We start from the raw sequence: 18,675 nt of genomic DNA on the forward strand, positions 1-18,675 counted from the left end.
TGTCCCCACTGTCTGCGGGTCACTCCGCTCCCCTCGCTCCGTGACCCGGGAACTTTAGCGGAAACATGGCGGTGCCGCCGACAGAGCAGGAGAGGCGGAAGCAGATCAGCGAACGCTGCATCGCGGGGCTCGCGGACGTCGCGGAGATCAAGAAGACTTTTAACCGCACCTGCACTTCACGGTCGTGAAGGACCGGAACGTGGCCACGCCCCGGGACTACTACTTCGCCCTAGCCCACACCGTCCGGGACCACCTGGTGGGCCGCTGGATCCGAACCCAGCAGTACTACTACGAGACCGACCCGAAGGTAGGCACGAGCCCTGCTTCTGGCTGGAGCCCCTGTGAGAAACCGAGGGACCGCACGGTTCCGGTCGTGTTCTGCAAACGTGTCCGCAGAGAAATCCCGACCCGACGGTTCCTGGATCTTCGGGAGCCGAGCTTTAATTCGGCTCACGTGTCAGCCCGAGACGTTTATCCACGCGGCGACAAAGCCCGCCTGAACCCGCCGCGCTGGGCCGTCGCCAGCAGCAGGTCGCATACAGACGTGGTGTCACCCGCATGCAGTCGCGCTCGGCTCGGTCTCTGTACATCGAGTTTATCACGTCAGCTCAATAATCCCTGACGTCACGTTTTATCATTGGCATACTGTTACGTTCTCAACGACGACATGAAATCGTAATTTTAAGAATGGAGTTTGGCGTGACGTTTCTCTGACCTTCCTGCTGTGAACTCGTTCATTTACTATTCTAAAACTTTTAAAAGGGTTAAAGTTTAAATGTAATAATACAGTATGCATAGTGATGCACTTTCCTGCAAAACAAAGTCTGTTTTTGTGCAGTTCAAAGGTATTCAGACCAAACTGTATCAGCTGGATTTCAATATTTCTCTGATTTTTATGACTAATAAGAAAAAGCTGTGGGTCCAGGACACTTTCTGAATCTCTGTTGTTCTCATCAGCTGAAGAACAACGATGTTGACGTCAGTCACATCCGTGTTTCATGTTGGATGTTAACGTGTCAGACAGTCAGTGGAAATGTGTTGCTGTGGGAAATTTCCCGCTTTACAATAAAACCAAAGGTGAAGACAAACTGAGAACAGAAAAGAAATGAAGCGTTCACATCTGACACCAAGCAGGAAGTCGTCTTTTTGGCCTTTCTGTCAGATTTCTGTTGTTGGTGAAAGGCCACGTGCTTCCTGCCAGTCCAAGGTCAGGGCTGAACCCAGAACACGCCTCCTATTTTCCGTTTCTGTTTGAAAAACGTGAGAAAGAAAGTCCAGCAAAGTGCCTGGCAGGAAACAACGTCCCGTTCTTAATCTGCTTCTGTTCAGAGTTAACGAATCGCTGTGAACGTCTGGTTCAGGTGAACCTTCAGGTGACTCTGTGCTGCTGTGCGTCCTCAGAGGGTTTACTACCTGTCCCTGGAGTTCTACATGGGCCGAGCACTGCAGAACACCACCATCAACCTGGGCCTGCAGACCGCCTGCGACGAAGCCATCTACCAGGTAACTGCAAAGCTGTGTGTCAGTGTGGAGCCGCAGTCGTGTTGAATGTGAACCTTTAAACGCTCCCTGCAGAGCTCCACGTGCCGATAACCGCTGTGCTCTGTGTGCAGCTTGGCTTGGACATAGAGGAGCTGGAAGAGATGGAGGAGGATGCTGGTCTGGGAAATGGTGGGCTGGGACGACTGGCAGGTAACTCCATCAGACAGGTGCGCTGCTCTCTCACTTCTCCAACATCTCAGAAAACCTCGTCTCCACCAAAGAAAAGAATAATAGAATAACAATCCTTTAATTGTCCCACAAGGGGAAATTTGGTTGTAACAGCAGATCACTTTGGCAAATGAGTTTGCAAAAGTGCAAAGTCTCATTTTAAATCAGAGTCAGATTGTCTTCACCTGGAAACGTCCCGACAGCGACGTCCCCGAGGTTAGTCGAGATCAGGTCATCACTGAGCAGCAGACCGCCGTCGTCGGCCACTCTAAAATAATGTCTCATTATTAGAAATATATATTTTTGTACACACATCTCACTGCACACCAAAGCCCTGAGTGTTAGGAAACCTCACTCATAAACAAGCTGTCAGTGTAATCGGATCACCTGTGCTGGGAGGAAGTGAAGGAAAAACAGTTGTTGCTTCTTTTAAAGAGAAACACAGACTTTGGTTAAAAATAAAAATCTCGTTTATTAAAAAAAGACAAGTTGTGACTTCATTGAAACGACGTCCTCATAATGTAAAACGTCCTCTCACATCTGTCGCAGCCTGTTTTCTGGACTCTATGGCGACTCTCGGCCTGGCGGCTTACGGTTACGGGATCCGCTACGAGTTCGGCATCTTCAACCAGAAGACCAGAAACGGATGGCAGGTACACACACACACACACACACACACACACACACACACATACGTGGGCACACCTGGTTAATATTGGTAATACGTTGGCCTGCCCCCTTCAGGTGGAGGAGGCAGATGATTGGCTGCGGTACGGGAACCCCTGGGAGAAGGCGAGGCCCGAGTACATGCTGCCGGTTCATTTCTACGGCCGAGTGGAGAAAACGGACAGCAGGGCAAAGTGGACCGACACACAGGTCGCACTCACCTGTGCTTGTATTTTGTAGCTCAGGTTTGTTCGGGTACAAAGGTATCCGTGAGTCCAGAAACGGGAAGTCCAGTCCTGGACCCCAGAAACGTGCTGAGCTGAGCTTAGAGTGAGATTAAAGTCAGGCTTATGTCAGGGTTGGGTTTAAAGGTCTGCAGGTCAGTGAGATGTCCTCTGAAGTGACCAGAACGTGTGTGTGTGTGTGTGTGTGTGTGTGTGTGTGTGTGTGTGTGTGTGTGTGTGTGTAGGTGGTGTTGGCGATGCCCTATGACACTCCAGTTCCTGGTTACCGTAACAACACGGTGAACACGATGAGACTGTGGTCAGCTAAAGCGCCGAACGATTTCAAACTGCAGGACTGTACGTACTGCTTTCCACACGCCCCCTGCTGGCTCACACGAGGCACTGTATGGAGGGCCCAAACTGCCAAAATAATAGATTCAAATTCAAAGAATGAAAAACTTTTCAGTGGAAAAAACATGATAATAAAGTGATTTTAGGCATAAAATACTTTCTTACATATGAAAAATTGTTTCTATTTTTCCATTTATTTGTTTTTCCACTGTTTTATTTTTTTTAAGTTGCCTTCACATTGAATTCAGTTCTTCAGTTTTCTGCATCAGTGTGGAAATGTTTTAAACTTTGGGTAAATGAGGCTTTTAAAAATATTCACTTCATTCATTAAATTTAAAGCACGTGCAGTGAGTATTAGAGCAGGTGTTGCTCACACCTGTTCACACATATGGCCGTTAGCACAGGTGAGGGTTGGCAGTTGCGTGTTGCACGCGCGCAGCTCTGCATCCTGACCCCGACTCTCTCTCTGCTCCTCAGTTAACGTGGGCGGTTACATCGAAGCCGTCCTGGACAGAAACCTGGCTGAGAACATCTCCAGAGTCCTTTACCCCAATGACAACGTGAGTGTGACGCTGTCGGCGTGGTGGGATGGATGGGGACACGCTCGGGCTGACGGGTTCTGTCACAAAAGGTCACCTGACCGCAGGTGACCAAGTTTAGATCGGAGCGAGGCCATAAATTCTGAAAGCAAGCTCAGAACCAGGAAGTAGAGTTGCTGCCGTGGTTAAAGCCCAGAATCGGCTCTGTGAGAGGTTTGGCGTGCTGCTCATGCGCCTCTGCCTAACGCCGCTCTCTGTGTGCAGTTCTTTGAGGGGAAGGAGCTGCGTCTGAAGCAGGAGTACTTCGTGGTCGCCGCCACGCTGCAGGACATCGTCCGCAGATTCAAGTCCTCCAAGTTCGGCAGCAGAGACCCGGTGCGGACGTCCTTCGACACGTTTCCGGAGAAGGTGAGAGAATGAGTTTCTCCTTTAGATGTTTCAGGAACCGAGGCGACGTTCCAGCCAACGCGTTTCTTCTTCTGTGGTGGTTACGGGTGTGCTTCCTGTGCTGTCAGGTGGCAATCCAGCTGAACGACACCCACCCGGCTCTGACCATCCCCGAGCTGATGAGGATCCTGGTGGACATCGAGAAGCTCGACTGGGACAAGGTCTGACTGTGAGAGCGCCGCCACGGTGGGGCTTTGAAACCATGTGACTAACCTGTGTGTGTGTGTGTGCGCGCAGGCCTGGGACATCACCTGCCGCACCTGTGCGTACACCAACCACACGGTGCTGCCCGAGGCGTTGGAGCGCTGGCCGGTTTACATGTTTGAGCAGCTGCTGCCGCGACACCTGCTGATCATCTACGACATCAACCAGAAACACCTGGACGTAAGAGACACACCTGCCCAGCTCTGCTGAAGCGTTGCTTCTGCTGGATCGCGTCTGTGTCGGTTCTGACTGACGTGTTTCCCGTCTCAGAGGGTGGCGGCCTTGTTTCCCGGCGACACGGATCGTCTGCGGCGGATGTCTCTGATCGAGGAAGGCGACCTGAAGAGGATCAACATGGCTCACCTGTGCGTGGTCGGCTCTCACGCCGTCAACGGAGTCGCTCAGATTCACTCGGACATCGTGAAGAGCAGCGTGTGAGTCCAGAGGAAGCGCCGAGTCGGACGCTCTCGTTCTTCTTTTCCTGCAGGTTTAAAGACTTCCACGAGCTGGAGCCGGAGAAGTTTCAGAATAAAACCAACGGCATCACTCCTCGCCGCTGGCTGCTGCTGTGCAACCCCGGGCTGGCTGACATCATCACTGAGGTACGACACACCTGCGACTGTAAGAGCCAAAAACTTCCTGTCAGACCGCCGTCCTCCCGAAGGCAGAAGAAGCTCAGCGTGGTCATTTCAGGACCGTCTCACTGACGTCAATGAGTCCTGAAGAGGGATGATGCTGCGACGGGTGTCGAGGTTTCATTTTGTGAAATTTGAAACCGTTTCAGGTGCGTCGGTTTGGATGACCTCAGAGTTTCTCGTTCTTTCCTGCAGAGAATCGGAGACGCCTTCCTCACAGATCTGTATCAGCTGAAGAAGCTCCTGCAGCTCGTGGACGACGAGTGCTTCGTCAGAGACGTGGCCAAAGTCAAACAGGTAGACTCGGACATGTCGGCGAGACCTCCGCCCGCCCGTGGGTCCGCCCGCTGACGGATGTCCGTGCATCCTTGTTTCAGGAGAACAAGCTGAAGTTCGCCGCCTTCCTGCAGCAGCGGGGCCACACCAAAGTGAACCCGGACTCCATCTTTGACGTGCAGGTGAAGAGGATCCACGAGTACAAGAGGCAGCTGCTCAACTGTCTGCACGCCATCACGCTCTACAACCGTAAGTCCCACCCACTGGCCGTCCCGCTGCACAGCTCTGCAGCATGTAATAAAGTCTGCCCGTTCCTGAATTCAGTCACAAATCGATCTTATATCTATATTACATGTCAGTTATGTGGCACTTTCAGGCCTCCGTACCTCAGATGGCAAATATGGGCTCAAAATGTGGTCATAAATATTTTGTACTTGTAAAAAAGATTTGTATGTGTAAAACCCATCTGTTCTCTGATTGGATTGTTACATTTGTGATTGACATGACATTGACCAATCAGATGAAAGGAAGAAAAATAGGGTCAAAATTCGTACTTGTAACTTGCGGGTGGTTTTTTTTGGGCTAAGTCCACACACAAATCTTTTTTACACATACAAATCCTGATTTACAAGTACAAAATATTTATGACCACATTTTGAGCCCATAGGCAAATTAATGTTTCTGTTGTTTAAAGCACAGAGATCAGAAAATAAAGCTTCATATATTTATGAATGATTAACCTCGATCAGCGTTTCATGCTGTCTGCTCTGCCATCTTCGGCGCCCCCTGCTGGTGAAGTTCTGTTTTTTTTCCCCCGCTCTGACTTTTTCAGGAATCAAACTTGAGCCAAAGAGATCGTTTGTTCCTCGGACCGTGATGATCGGAGGGAAGGTGACGTCATCTTCTCACTAAATAAAAACAAAGGTTTGTTCCTGTTGCGCGTTAACACTTTGCCCCCTGCAGGCGGCTCCGGGGTACCGCATGGCGAAGCTGATCATCAAGCTGATCACCTGTGTGGGTCAGGTGGTCAATAACGACCCGGCGGTGGGAGACAAGCTGAAGGTGATCTTCCTGGAGAACTACAGAGTGTCTCTGGCTGAGAGAGGTGAGGGGGCGGCAGCGTTCTCTGGTTCCTTCTGAGCGCGTGCACAAACGTCACTCTTTCCTTTGTGTTCGCGGTCCTCGCGTTGACTCCTGTGGTTCTTCCGGTTCAGTGATCCCGGCTGCAGACCTGTCTGAGCAGATCTCCACCGCAGGAACGGAGGCGTCCGGAACAGGAAACATGAAGTTCATGCTGAACGGCGCCCTGACCATCGGCACGATGGACGGCGCCACAGCGGAGATGGCCGAGGAGGCTGGAGAGGAGAACCTCTTCATCTTCGGCATGAGGGTGACGGACGTGGAGGCCATGGACAGGAAGGGGTGAGATCACTTCCTGTTGTCAGAGAAGTTGAGCTGTAAGCACGGTGCATTCAGGGACACGCCGGAGCGTTCGGCCTCCGACATGTTTACTTCCACAGGAAGTAAACAGGAATCCGCAGGAATCAATGCTAATTATTGATCTTTGATCAGTTATTGGGTTCAGTCTCAGGCGATGCTTTCACAAAATGACCGTTAGCGTAGCTTAGCATGACGACTGGAAGCAAGAAGTAGGCAGAGCTAATTACTGCCCCGCCCTTTAAAGCTCTTTACTGTGAATGTTTTTATTTAAAAAAAATACCATTTGAATAACGTGGAGGGTTTTAATAAATGGACCTTTTTTAAAAAGAAAAATGACATCACTTCCTGTTTCCTGCAGCTACAACGCCAGGGAGTACTACGAGCATCTGCCGGAGCTGAAACTTGCCGTGGACCAGATCCAGGCCGGCTTCTTCAGCCCCGGGGAGCCCGAGCTCTTCCGAGACCTGATCGACATGCTGCTGAACCACGACAGGTAAACCAGGTGAGTCCAGGTGAGACAGCTGAGTGTAGCATTTCTGAGCGGCCTTCCTGTCTCGTCCTCCTGCAGGTTTAAGGTGTTTGCTGATTACGAAGCCTACGTCAGGTGTCAGGAGCAAGTCAGCGAGCTGTACAAGGTAAGCCCACACCTTCCTGTTTCAGGTAGAGGCGGGGTTTCAGACAGATGAAACACCCACAGCTGTCACCTCCTTAAGGTTTTATCTTCACTGATGAGACGCTGACTAGCCCCGCCCCTTTTCTTCCTCAGAACCCCAAAGAGTGGACCAAGATGGTGATCCACAACATCGCTGCCAGCGGGAAGTTCTCCAGCGACCGAACCATCTCGCAATACGCCCGCGAGATCTGGGGCGTGGAGCCATCCGACATCAAGATCCCGCCGCCCAATGAGCCGCCGTTCATGTCGCGGACCTGACACTGCCACGCCACTCCCGCAGCTTCCTGCCTGAAGCCGGGCCCAAATGTAAACGTTCCTTGAGCTCGTCATCGCCGTACTGCACAGCCGCGCACACGCTGACCTTCACTCGACTGCAATAAACAAAAACGACGTCGTCATCACAGCCATAAACGCCAAAACGCTGCCGTTTAATCTACTTCCTGTTCCTGTGAAAACGCTTCTCACTTCTGTGAAAACTCCTTAAAGAAACATAAACAAGTCTCCGGCGCTTTCCTCTTTACCGTTCTCCTCCATCAGCCTTTAACCTTTGACCTTTCCGGAAAACTGTGTGGAGTCACTGAAATACTGGAAAGGTATTAATGTTGGAGCAATGTGGATCGGACAAGTCCCGCGTGTACCTGGCGATGAGCTCACCTGGAGGATAACTGCAGGTTAGAATGAGCTGTTTGCTGTCAATCAACAGCTTTTAATTTGAAAGGAAAGGTGAGCTTCCTCACCTGCCTGTACGTCCAGGTGGATATATCCATGCAGAATCGTGCCTTTGAGTCAAACAGCGAAGGAGCGCAGTTTACTCACCATCCAATCACATTACAGCATAAATAAGCTAACGAGCGCGTGTCAGCGTGCTGTCTGTGGAGGTGCGTTCAGGGAAACAAACAGCTGGTAAAACTGAAACTTTGTTTTTTAGCCTCTTTTAGTTAAAAAAAAATCATCATGTTTGATGAAGCCGAGCGTCATCAGCAGCTCAGAGCTCATTAATATTATTATTGTTGTTATTTTGGTTTTATTGAGTTGCTTGTTCGAGGCCCGGCGTGGCCGCCCAGGTGTCTCGTGGGTAATGGATCCGTCTGTTCGTGTTAGAATCTGTTTCTACTGCTGTTTTTATTTCCTTCACCACAGAAACATGAACCTGATGTTTGTCACGTTTTAAACCTCAGACACAGAAACGGCTTCATCATCGACTCGACTCATTTTCTGTTTTTGTTTTGAAACGAGATTTTTGATGTCGTCAAAACTTCCTTGTTAACATTTTTACTTTCATCTGATGATTTCTTTGAAGTTTAACATTTACTTTAAATATTTTTGGATATTTTTGCATCTTTACATTTAAATAAAAATACTAAAAATCTTTTCGTTTCTTAATTTCAGTCATTGTAAGAAATGCTGACATGTTAACATCAGATGTTTTTGAAACTATGATCACAAACAGCAGAACTGACGTCTGTTTACGTTTTTATGGATAAATGAAGAAAAACAAAATGACAAATAAAACAAATAATATTTAATTCAAGTTGTAACAGGCCTTCAGACACAAACAAAGTTCCAGTGATAAACTCGACACAATCACACAAAAATATTAAAAACTCCACGCCGCTGCCGCCCCTCTGCTGTTCTTTAAAAGCATCGGTTGCCGTGGCGACCCTGTGTGCCGTGAAGCGAGCGCGGCTGTGGGAGGAATGCTAACAGAAGGAGGAATGACGTGTCGAGGTCATGCGAGGACGAAACGAACCGTGGCGGTGCGGCTGTCGTGGAGTGCAGAGAGTAATCTGAGTACTTCCTGTTGGTCCTCACTGTGCGACGGGGTGAGCTGTGCCCAGGAAATCACTGAAAGAGAAGACAAAGAGCACTGTGAGCGCAGCTTCGCGGCTCGCCGTGACATCACCGCGAGCTGTTCCTACCTGAGGATGTTTGGCAGCTCCGGGCTCCTGTAGATGAACTTGTGCTTGTAGGCGAGCGCGGCGGGGAAGGGCACGAACTGAACCTTGTGACCGCTCAGGCTCTTCGACTGTGACGCCAGCGAGTAGAGCTGCAGGGAGAGAGCAAGGAGGACCGAGTCGGGTTAGTCTCACTTTCTTCTTCTACTGCAGGAAAAATGGCGTGCTGCATCCGCTCTACACAGTCACAGCGCACCTCCACAGATCGGTCACACGCAAACACTCTGGTCGTTTCTCAATTCTCAAGTACGCGAGTACGTACTCGCCAAGAACGCACGGGAGTAGGGACTCGCGATATGTACAATTGGAACACCTGCGTACGTGATGATGTCACAGGTCCGGAGTTTTTACTGCCGTCCCCTCCTAATTTAACTGTGAGTAACATGTTATGAAGCTTAACTGTAATCACAGCCAAACCGGTTTACTCAGGAACAAATAAAACACTGAAATAAACCAAACATTAACATTTAGAAGTGATCTAAGTGACTTATATATCATTTTTAACCTCAGTAGTGAAACCTCTATTAATAAAAATAGTGTACATGTACATACGTGTACATACCTTAATAAAAACAAGCAGGTGAGATGTTAGAACGCTTTTATTTCTATTCTAGTGGACACTCAATACTATAGACAGCTGCTGGGGTTTCTTTAACCTGAGTAGTGAGAAGACCACGAGCAGGGGGGGGGTTTCAAAAAAAGCGCCCCTCCAACAGCCAAACCCATCTGTTCTCTGATTGGATTGTTACATTTGTGATTGACATGACATTGACCAATCAGATGAAAGGAAGAAAAATAGGGTCAAAATTCGTACTTGTAACTTGCAGGTGTTTTTTTTTTGGCTAAGTCCACACACAAATCTTTTTTACACATACAAATCCTGATTTACAAGTACAAAATATTTATGACCACATTTTGAGCCCATACAGTCCCTCTTTCAAACTTTCTTACCTTCTTGCCGAGGTGGAAAGGAACCACGCTGTCGTCCTCGGCGTGGAGGATGAGCACGGGACAGGAGATGTGGTTCATGCTGCAGACACACAAACATTCAGGGACATTAAACGCCTCTGCTGCATTCAGGGACTGCAGTTCTTCTAACAGCCACTAGGTGCTGCTGTTTAGATGAATATGTGGTGATTCACTCACACACACACACACACACACACACACACAGGCCGTTTCTCAATTCTCAAGTACGTGAGTACGCACCCGCCGAGAACGCGAGCACGGACTCGCGATATGTACAATTGGAACACCTGCGTACGTGATGATGTCACAGGTCCGGAGTTTTTACTACCGTCCCCTCCTAATTTAACTGTGAGTAACATGTTATGAAGCTTAACTGTAATCACAGCCAAACCGGTTTACTCAGGAACAAATAAAACACTGAAATAAACCAAACATTAACATTTAGAAGTGATCTAAGTGACTTATATATCATTGTTAACCTCAGTAGTGAAACCTCTATTAATAAAAATAGTGTACATGTACATACGTGTACATACCTTAATAAAAACAAGCAGGTGAGATGTTAGAACGCTTTTATTTCTATTCTAGTGGACACTCAATACTATAGACAGCTGCTGGGGTTTCTTTAACCGGGGGGGGGGGGTTTAAACCGATGTGCCGGGAGTCCGCTGTTGAGTTTTGGATGAAATGCATTCTGGGATATTTAGCTGTACCAAGTCCACACCGATGCATGCTCGATAAAACGGGCGGAGCGAGAACACATCCGGGACTTTTTCGCGTTCTCGGCTTGATGCGTACTTCGAATTGGAACAGTACTTGGTCTCCGACTGATGACGTATCACGAGTACACGAGAACGCAAGTACGCACAAGTACGCATATTGAGAAACGCCCACACATAACAAGCTAATATTTCCTGATTAGTCTGCAGGGTCAAAGGTCAGCAGCTGTAATGAGCGTCATCAGTCTGTTCTCTGACGTTGCACGAGCAGATCCAGGATCAGCGTCTAAAAACAAAGCTCCATCCGTCAAACGTGCTCGGGTCATAAAAGTGAAAAATCTGCAGACTGAAAACATCATAAAATCAAAGATTCGGTTTAAACTTCCTTGGACAGTTTAACATGAACTCTAAAATCATCCAAAGACGGTAAAAACGTTGGAAAGTCCAGAAACAAAGTTTCCTGTTTCACCCACTCAGGAGTTTACTTTAATATCAGGAGTTCTCCCGTTTCCTCCGAACCCCAAGAACAACTAAAACACTCAGAGGAGGCGCTCTGCACGCTGGAGCACGCCGATTCAGGTCAAACAGCTGCACGCTTTTTAAAAACGACATAGCGAGCTGCTGATGAGCAGCCGGGCGCCGCTCGAAAACACGTTTCACCTGGGAGAAGTTTTGGCTTCCCGGAGGAGCTTTGATGAGGTACATACTTCTCATCGCTGGTGAAGCGGATGTTGTTGGCAGTGATGGCGTCCAGGAAGAACCAATCAAAGCCGGGCAGGTACCGGTACACCTGAAACACACACACGCACTGTGAGACACACCTGCAGGAGCTGTGTGTGTGTGTGTGTGTGTGTGTGTGTGTGTGTGTGTTACCATGGAGAAGGGGTGACTCTTGGCCTCCTCTCTGATGTTGGTGAAAGGAGACTCTAAGATGAGCGCGTCAGGAGGACTTCCTGTGAAATGACATCATCATTAGTACCTGGCACTACGTTTCCCACAATCCTCGGCTGCTTAGACGCTCCAATTAAACCCACAAATAAACTCCTGGGAGTTTTAGTTAATGTCGTTCTCAATCTGCTGTTTTACTATTTTTAATCCACACAGTGCTGTGCAAAAGTCTTGAGCCAGCCCTCATTTCACACACACTAAACAGAGAAATGTGTGTGTATGTGTGTGTGTGTACCTCTGTCACACAGCCGTCTGACCACGTTGGTTGCCACTCTGAAAGTAAAGAAACTTGGATTAAATCGGAATCCTTGGATCTGCTTCAGCCTTGTTTCTGCTGATCGACCTCTGGACTGAAACTTGCAGTTCCTCTAATGTCCAGCGGGGGCAGCAGTGACTCCCCACACAGTCCCGCGATAAAACTTTAGAGCTAATTTCCACTTTCGATGCCTGAATGTTGGGAGAAGGCTTTAGGAAGTCGTGAGTACAGCTGGAAAGGTGTGGCAGGAACGATTCAAAAGCCTCACTAATTTAGACACCACCCATCCAACATCCACCCACACCCTCTGCATTAAACACACACTGAGCCATGACCGTTTTCTCCTTTCCTGTTCTCATGTGGTCTTACAGCACTGCCACCCTATTAGTCAGTCACCTTTAAAGGGGCGGTCAGTAAGTGGTGTGAGTGCAGAGGTAACAGGTACACAGGTGTGTCGTTACCCCGTTCCCAGAGAGTGTCCCCAGATGTAAAGAGGCAGCGTTTTGTCTGTCCGCCGCTTCAGCCAATCATAAATGAAGAGAGCGTCTGAGGTCATCCCGCTCTCTGATGGTGAGCCTTCTGAATCGCCCCAACCTGCACACACACACACACACACACACACACACAGGTCACACAGGTGTGCCAGCTGTGTTTGTCTGCCTGCTGTACTTGGCTTATTTCTCACCTCTGTAATCAAACGTGACCACGTGGTAGCCTAACGAGCTGAGGACCTGAAGGAAAACAGGCAGACACAGTCAGTCATTGCAGCATCACTCCGTCCACAGCCAATAAGATCAAAGAGATCGAAGACTGGAGAGCGTTTCACAGACGCAGAAAGAAAAACAGTGACAAAAACAGGAAGTCCACAAACTCTCAGCTCATTAAACCACGCCCCCAAACATGCATGTGTCTCAGAAAATGTGACCCTGATCTGACCCAGACCCCTTTAAAGGGCCTGGGTCAGATCAGGGTCAGAGGTCGAGGAGCTCCTGATGAGGGTTCTGTGGTTTCTGGAAGTTTCCATAAATTCTGTGACTGACTCCAAACAGCAGACGAGTTTTCACCTTGTACAGCTGCACTCTGTGGTCTCCTCCTCTGTAGAGAGACACGAGGTCAAAGGTCAAACTCTACATTTAAATCAATGACAAAGGTGTGTGTATGCCTGCTGGCAGGGCCGGGCCGGGCGGTTCACCTGGTCCCTGCGTTTCCATGGAGATAGAGGATAACAGGATGGGAGGAGCTAAACTTGGACTCGTACCAGTCGCCTTCCTTCCCCTGAGCTTCTCTCCACATCTGAGCAGGAACCGTGTGCCTGAAACAAACAAACAAACATGTAAACAAACAAACACACGCTGGGTCTCGGGAGCAGGAGGCTCGTTTCCTCCTCACTCCTCCAGCCTCCACCCTTGGCTCATGGTCACAGGTAATCTGAGACGTCTGCACTGCCCACAGGATTTCCTCTTATCCAGGTAACTTCAGGGTGAACTCTGAACTTTCTATAGAGGTCGTGTCGGGCTTGCAGTCGCCATGGTAACTCATGCTGTGAACCCCAGCTTCCTGATCCCAGCATCAGTTGACTCCAGATAATGGAACGACATGGGTGCGTGTAAGGTGCTCCACAGTATCTGTCTGAGGGCGGGAATGTGGATCGATCAGTCCAGCACGCGTGTCAGGAAACACCTGAACCCTCAGCCCGAGGGCGAGACTCCGCCCACATGTCCATACTTTATATCGACTGAAAACCTCGACTTCCTTTAAAGACACACACCGATACACACCACACCTGTCTGTGTGTGTGTGTGTCTGTCTGTGTGTGTGTGTGTGTGTGTGTGTGTGTGTGTCTGTCTGTCTGTGTGTGTGTCTGTGTGTGTCTGTGTTACCAGACTCCGATCTTCAGCCCGCTCTCAGGTTCCAGGTAGAAGTTGTGTGTGTGGTTCAATCCCTGGTCCAGAGGTCGCTTCAGGTCGATGAAATACGGCATCCTCACTGAGGGGAGGAGGTCAAAGGTCACATACTGATCACATGACTGCTCACTGACACCCAGGATGCCTCGCTATTCACAATGCTTCCTGTCATCATTACTGATCTTTACAGTAATTAATACACCTCAGTGACACACACACACACACACACACACACACACACACACACACAGAATAAATAAACGTTCTGTTGTGATTTATTAAAGTAACGCGGCCCCACAGGTGGGTGGCCCCTCCCTCTGCTGTGTGGTTTCCACCTGAGCCTCTGTGCTATTTTTAGCCCCCATCACGTCGAGGAAACCCTTTTTATAGTTGAGCTGCACATTCATGTCTTTCCTTTTAAGGAGAAATGTGGGCGTGGCATTTTGTCTTCTGCAGTGCACCTGTGCAGGTGACGTGGACAGACTGATGTCTGTCACGATCACAGGACCGACACTTTGTTTTCTAAACTTCACTGAGTCAGACGAACTGTTTGATGCCGTCTGATTGGACGACGGACGCTCTTTAACCGAGACTAGTCATTCACTCAGGTAAGAGTCACAGAGAAGCCCATGAGCAAGCTCTCGGCGACAGCGAGGAGGAAGAACTCCCTTTAACAGGAAGAGACCTCGACCAGAGCAGGACCAGGGAGGGGCAGGCGGCCGGGGTTTGAAGTGATTCATCGAGTTTTCTTTTACTGCGTGTTAACGAAAAGGTTTTTATAAATAAAGGAGCGTCCGCTCACACAGGCCGATTCGGGACACGCCGACTCACCGAAGTTGAGGAAGACGAGTTTGGCCTGGATGGACGGACACAGCTTGATGATGAAGGGAATGGAGACGTAGACGAGCAGCAGCCACAACACCACCCTCTTCAGTTTCCCCACCAGACCCAACCTGAGCACACACATTCAAAATAACTTTATTTAAACCCCGCCTACTCACAAGGGCACACAATAACAGCACAACATCATGAATGACCCACACGTGACACGTTCAGCGTGACACGTGTGACAGGCGTGCAGATCGTCTGACACGTGAAATCTTTACATTCAGTTTGTGACGGGAACCTGATTCTGTTTGGTTTGAACTTTCTGTACATTTATTTTTATTATGACTTTTACTCCAACAATGATTAAAATGTCCTGTTATTAAAGGGTAACTGAAGCCTCAGCTGACATTAAATACACATTTCACTGTATTATTATATCACAGGTCATTTTAAGAACACAGTAACTAATAGAAAGTTTCCGTGGACTTTATTTCAGCGTCCACCACTCGACCCGATCACACAGGATTGACTTTTATTACATTTTTATTCATTAATCTGCATCTGACAACCATCGAGCTGCCAAAGACACGAAACATGAATAAACCCAGGAAACTGCAAGAAACACAACTCTGAAAATAACGCACACAACATGTGTGAGCGATGCAGCCTCACGTTCACCGTTTAAATAAAGTTTATTCAAGTTTGGTAGCAGCTGCTTTCTCTCAGGACAACATGTGAAGGTGATATCTGAGCCCTGTGTGTGTGTGTGTGTGTGTGTGTGTGTGTGTGTGTGTGTGTGTGTGTGTGTGTGTGTGTGTGTGTGTGTGTGTGTAAGCTGATCAGCTGTATTGGTATTGTCGCTGTAACAGGACGCTGCAGCTGCAGACTGAATTATTCATTGATGAGTGAGAGTCTGCAGACCTTCACCTGTCCTCAGAGCAGCATGTTTACATGCACACACACAGCATCTTGTCTGATCGTGGCTGTAATGATGAACATAAGCAGGAAATCAATGTTTTTATCTACAAACAGCTTCTAAAGCCCCGCCTCTTTAACGTGGACCTCCTCCTAACTTCCTGTCAGGTGTCTCCACAGCTGGATGCCCGTGTTTGTGGCGGGCTAGACTCCCACTGTTACACCTGCAGTACTGCTGACTCGTGATAAGAAAACGCAGCTCCGTATTTCACGGCGACTCTCTGAAAAGTGTGTCAGAGGTCAAAGGGCACCCGTGTTTGAGGTCGAGACGCTGACTCGGCGTCACGGAGCAGAACTTCTCCTTTCACAAGCTGATTCTGCAGGAAGTGATGACACATGGACTCAAACCCGTGACCCACAGCTTTAACACGCATCAGCAGCAGCAGCGAGGCCACTTCCTGTCGGCGTCTGAGCTCAGACGGTGGATGTGTCAACGTCCCAGGATGCACTGGGCCTGACCTGTGCTTCAGGTGACCTCCTGCTGGAGCTGCAGAGACTCTAATGAGGATTAAACCAAAGAAGAAGAGTGGACCTGACAGGCTGAGCTGGGGTTAAACGAGGTCTGACATTCTTCATTCTTCGTGAATTAAAGATCAGAAAAGAGTCACTTTGTCTTTTTGGAGTATTTTCTTTAAATTCTTTCATTTCTTCATTAAAGGACGGCTGTGAAGGCGGAGCCTGAGAGCCTTCTTCACCCCCAGCTGTGATGTTTAACCCTGCTGGAGGCGGTCCTATGAAGCTCTCTGAGCCGTGAGCTGTGACCGAACACTCAACTCAAACACTCAACAATAAAGTCAGGATGAAGGCCGACCTGAAAGTGTCAGCTTCATCCTGATAGAGAAACATCAGAATCACAGCAGCTTCATGTTTGTTTGTCTCTCAGTGAAGCTGCTGTTATCAGCTCATTTCTGCTGTAACTGCTGACTTCCTGTGCCCGTAACCAGAGATGACTCAGTTAAACTAAACGTGATGATGTTGCGACAGCTTGAGTCTGTCAGCTGTTGCAGGTAAATAGCTTTGGCATCTCGATGTAAAGTTTCCTGCTGCAGTAAACAAAGAGCAGTTTTGTGTTCAGAGCTTTGAATGAGGCGCTGCTTTATGGACCCGCCGTGTTCAGTCCGACCTGCAGCTTCCGGTCTGACCAGCTCGCCGGCCTCGGTGAAACCAGTCGGACCAGAAACGCCACCCCACAGTCAGATCTTGCACAAGGGTCAAAATCCCAGCACGTTGAGGAAATACCTGAGTTTGTACAAGCCCGCTCCGATCTCTCAGACGGGACACTTTTGGTCTCCTCTGTGATGTTTTTTAATAAGCTGTTTATTCAACTCTGTTTTTAAGCATTTTTTATAAAATGTTCTTATTCGAGTTGTAATTTTTAGCTTTCCATTTTACTGTTGTTTCTTCTTATTTCTGTTTTACGTGTGAGCTGTTTATCATTATGGATTTATACCTTTATCACTGTTAAATGTCTCACTCTCTTGTACAGCACTAATTATTCTTAAATGAATAAACTTGAGTAGAAAAGCAGCAAAAACAATAAAGATTTTTTTCTATGAAATGGAATTCACTTCACATCACACTGATTTTCATCTAAATAACGCGATGCTTCAACATCACAAGCATCTGTCCCGCCTCTCACCTCCGGAACGGTTTGGCCATGCTCCGGTCCTCTCCCGGGCCCTGCCGGCTGCCTGCTGCGGGCCCCGCCGCTCCTCTGCCAGTGCGCTGCTTCAGGTCCGGGTCGCTGTCCAGCAGAGTGCCGGTGGTCCCGCTGTCATGCTCCGCTGTCTGCGAGTTGGTCCGCTTACGCATGCCTGGAAACGTGATTGAAAGCGGATGTTAACCGGAGGACACCCCCGTCGTCGGCGGGGAGGAGGCCGCTGCGGTGCGGGTGACGGAGCGCTGAGAGCCGGTGAGCACGGAGCCGAGTCCCCGCTGTGCCTGCGCCGAGATCCGCAGAGAGCAGCTGATCTGAAGCAGATCTGCCGCAGCCAATCGCAACGCAGGTAACACAACCACGTGGGCGCACAGTGACGCGTCCACGGCCCCCGGGGAGCGTCGGAGCAACGACAACCAAAACAAAACCGGTTTATGAGGATTAAAGAAAGACTAAAGACGAAGGGAGCGTACGGGGCCTTCAGGGACAGCTCGGAAAGTCAAGAAACGCCCAGAATGACGTGACCAAAGTGAAGCGTGAGAAGCTGTGATCTCTGTCTCTGTGTTGGAATATTTAAGCAGCTTCTATCTTGATTTATACATTGTATTTCATTCCAATACACACCACAGACCAAAAAAAATCCCAAACTAAAGCATTTATGAATCGACATCAGGACACTGAGTATCCATTAAGTCCCAGAAAGAGAAGCCACCACAAAGATCAAGTAATTTCCTGATAAACAGCTGCAGTGATGTGTATTTGATTGGAAGCGTGGATGAAACCAACGATCACCCCAGAAGTTTTGACTTATTTTTGAGGGATTTTGCTGCAGAGGGGTCGTTTTTCCGGTGGAACTTGAACGCAGTATTAACAGTGAAGCTAACCGAAGCTAACCCAAGAAGAAGCGGCGGAGAGTGCGTTAAAGGCGGCTTTATGAACTCACACAGAGCCAGTGAGTCCGGCTCGTCCTGGTCCCCGCTGTCAGAGGCTCCTGTCGGGCTGACGGCTTTATTTTTAGCCGCTGCGCTTACCGGAAGTCACGCTGCGGGATAGAACTGAGATTTGACGGTAGATGACGGCTTTCCCGCCCCCGGCGACACCAGCACTAACACGGCTCTCTCTCACCTCTAAGTCGGGCTCAAATGAATCCGCTTCACCGCATCTCCGACTCTTTCCAGAGCCTTTAGGAATCGCAGCTGCCCGCTTCGTGTCGCGGAGTCTGAGGTTTGACCCAACGCGGCTTCCGGAGCTGCGCCTGGAACGGTCACGTGATCAAAACATTGTTTTTACCGCGAACGC

At 49.0% G+C, this 18,675-nt stretch overlaps 2 protein-coding genes and 1 long non-coding RNA gene across 4 annotated transcripts; 2 read left to right on the forward strand and 1 right to left on the reverse strand.

Annotated features, from left to right (window-relative positions):
• The first annotated feature begins 65 nt into the window (after nt 1–65).
• pygb (phosphorylase, glycogen; brain) lies at nt 66–8,534 on the forward strand. The gene is given in 21 exon segments (XM_003457463.5): nt 66–162; nt 165–307; nt 1,402–1,503; nt 1,614–1,692; nt 2,260–2,363; nt 2,455–2,586; nt 2,846–2,957; nt 3,429–3,511; nt 3,755–3,898; nt 4,006–4,098; nt 4,175–4,321; nt 4,412–4,575; nt 4,629–4,743; nt 4,972–5,073; nt 5,154–5,301; nt 5,885–5,943; nt 6,016–6,157; nt 6,267–6,474; nt 6,851–6,985; nt 7,061–7,127; nt 7,259–8,534. Coding segments are annotated over 21 exon segments (2,541 nt in total). The 3' UTR covers nt 7,424–8,534.
• Nucleotides 8,535–8,665: 131 nt separating this feature from the next.
• abhd12 (abhydrolase domain containing 12, lysophospholipase) lies at nt 8,666–18,632 on the reverse strand. 2 transcript variants are annotated; one of them, XM_019366615.2, is made up of 14 exons: nt 18,502–18,632; nt 17,359–17,533; nt 14,748–14,869; nt 13,893–13,998; nt 13,205–13,324; nt 13,077–13,107; nt 12,698–12,743; nt 12,474–12,606; nt 11,992–12,029; nt 11,682–11,761; nt 11,516–11,598; nt 10,072–10,150; nt 9,085–9,212; nt 8,666–9,010 (listed from the first exon to the last, which is right to left on the reverse strand). In XM_019366615.2, the coding sequence occupies exons 2-14, from the start codon at nt 17,529–17,531 to the stop codon at nt 8,974–8,976; spliced, it is 1,176 nt and encodes a 391-aa protein (XP_019222160.1). In that variant the 5' UTR covers nt 17,532–17,533; nt 18,502–18,632; the 3' UTR covers nt 8,666–8,973. The 2 variants fall into 2 exon arrangements, with proteins under 2 accessions (XP_019222160.1, XP_019222161.1); XM_019366616.2 differs by lacking the exon at nt 18,502–18,632 and adding an exon at nt 18,320–18,459.
• LOC106096797 (uncharacterized) lies at nt 9,174–17,345 on the forward strand. Its single transcript, XR_001223149.2, has 3 exons — nt 9,174–9,244; nt 15,828–16,279; nt 16,378–17,345. It is a non-coding gene; the product is annotated as an uncharacterized LOC106096797 (long non-coding RNA).
• Nucleotides 18,633–18,675: the final 43 nt, after the last annotated feature.

Source organism: Oreochromis niloticus, linkage group LG13 (assembly GCF_001858045.2).
Source record: "Oreochromis niloticus isolate F11D_XX linkage group LG13, O_niloticus_UMD_NMBU, whole genome shotgun sequence".
Taxonomy (NCBI): Eukaryota; Metazoa; Chordata; class Actinopteri; order Cichliformes; family Cichlidae; genus Oreochromis; species Oreochromis niloticus.

Excerpts from the sequence above, each read along its gene's own strand:
- abhd12 (XM_019366615.2), bottom strand. The coding sequence starts at position 17,531 with ATGCGTAAGCGGACCAACTCGCAGACAGCGGAGCATGACAGCGGGACC. Across the intron at positions 13,325-13,892 it reads GGGCTGAAGATCGGAGTCTG|GCACACGGTTCCTGCTCAGA; the intron begins GTAACACAGACA and ends TGTTTGTTTCAG. Across the intron at positions 13,108-13,204 it reads CATGGAAACGCAGGGACCAG|AGGAGGAGACCACAGAGTGC; the intron begins GTGAACCGCCCG and ends GTCTCTCTACAG.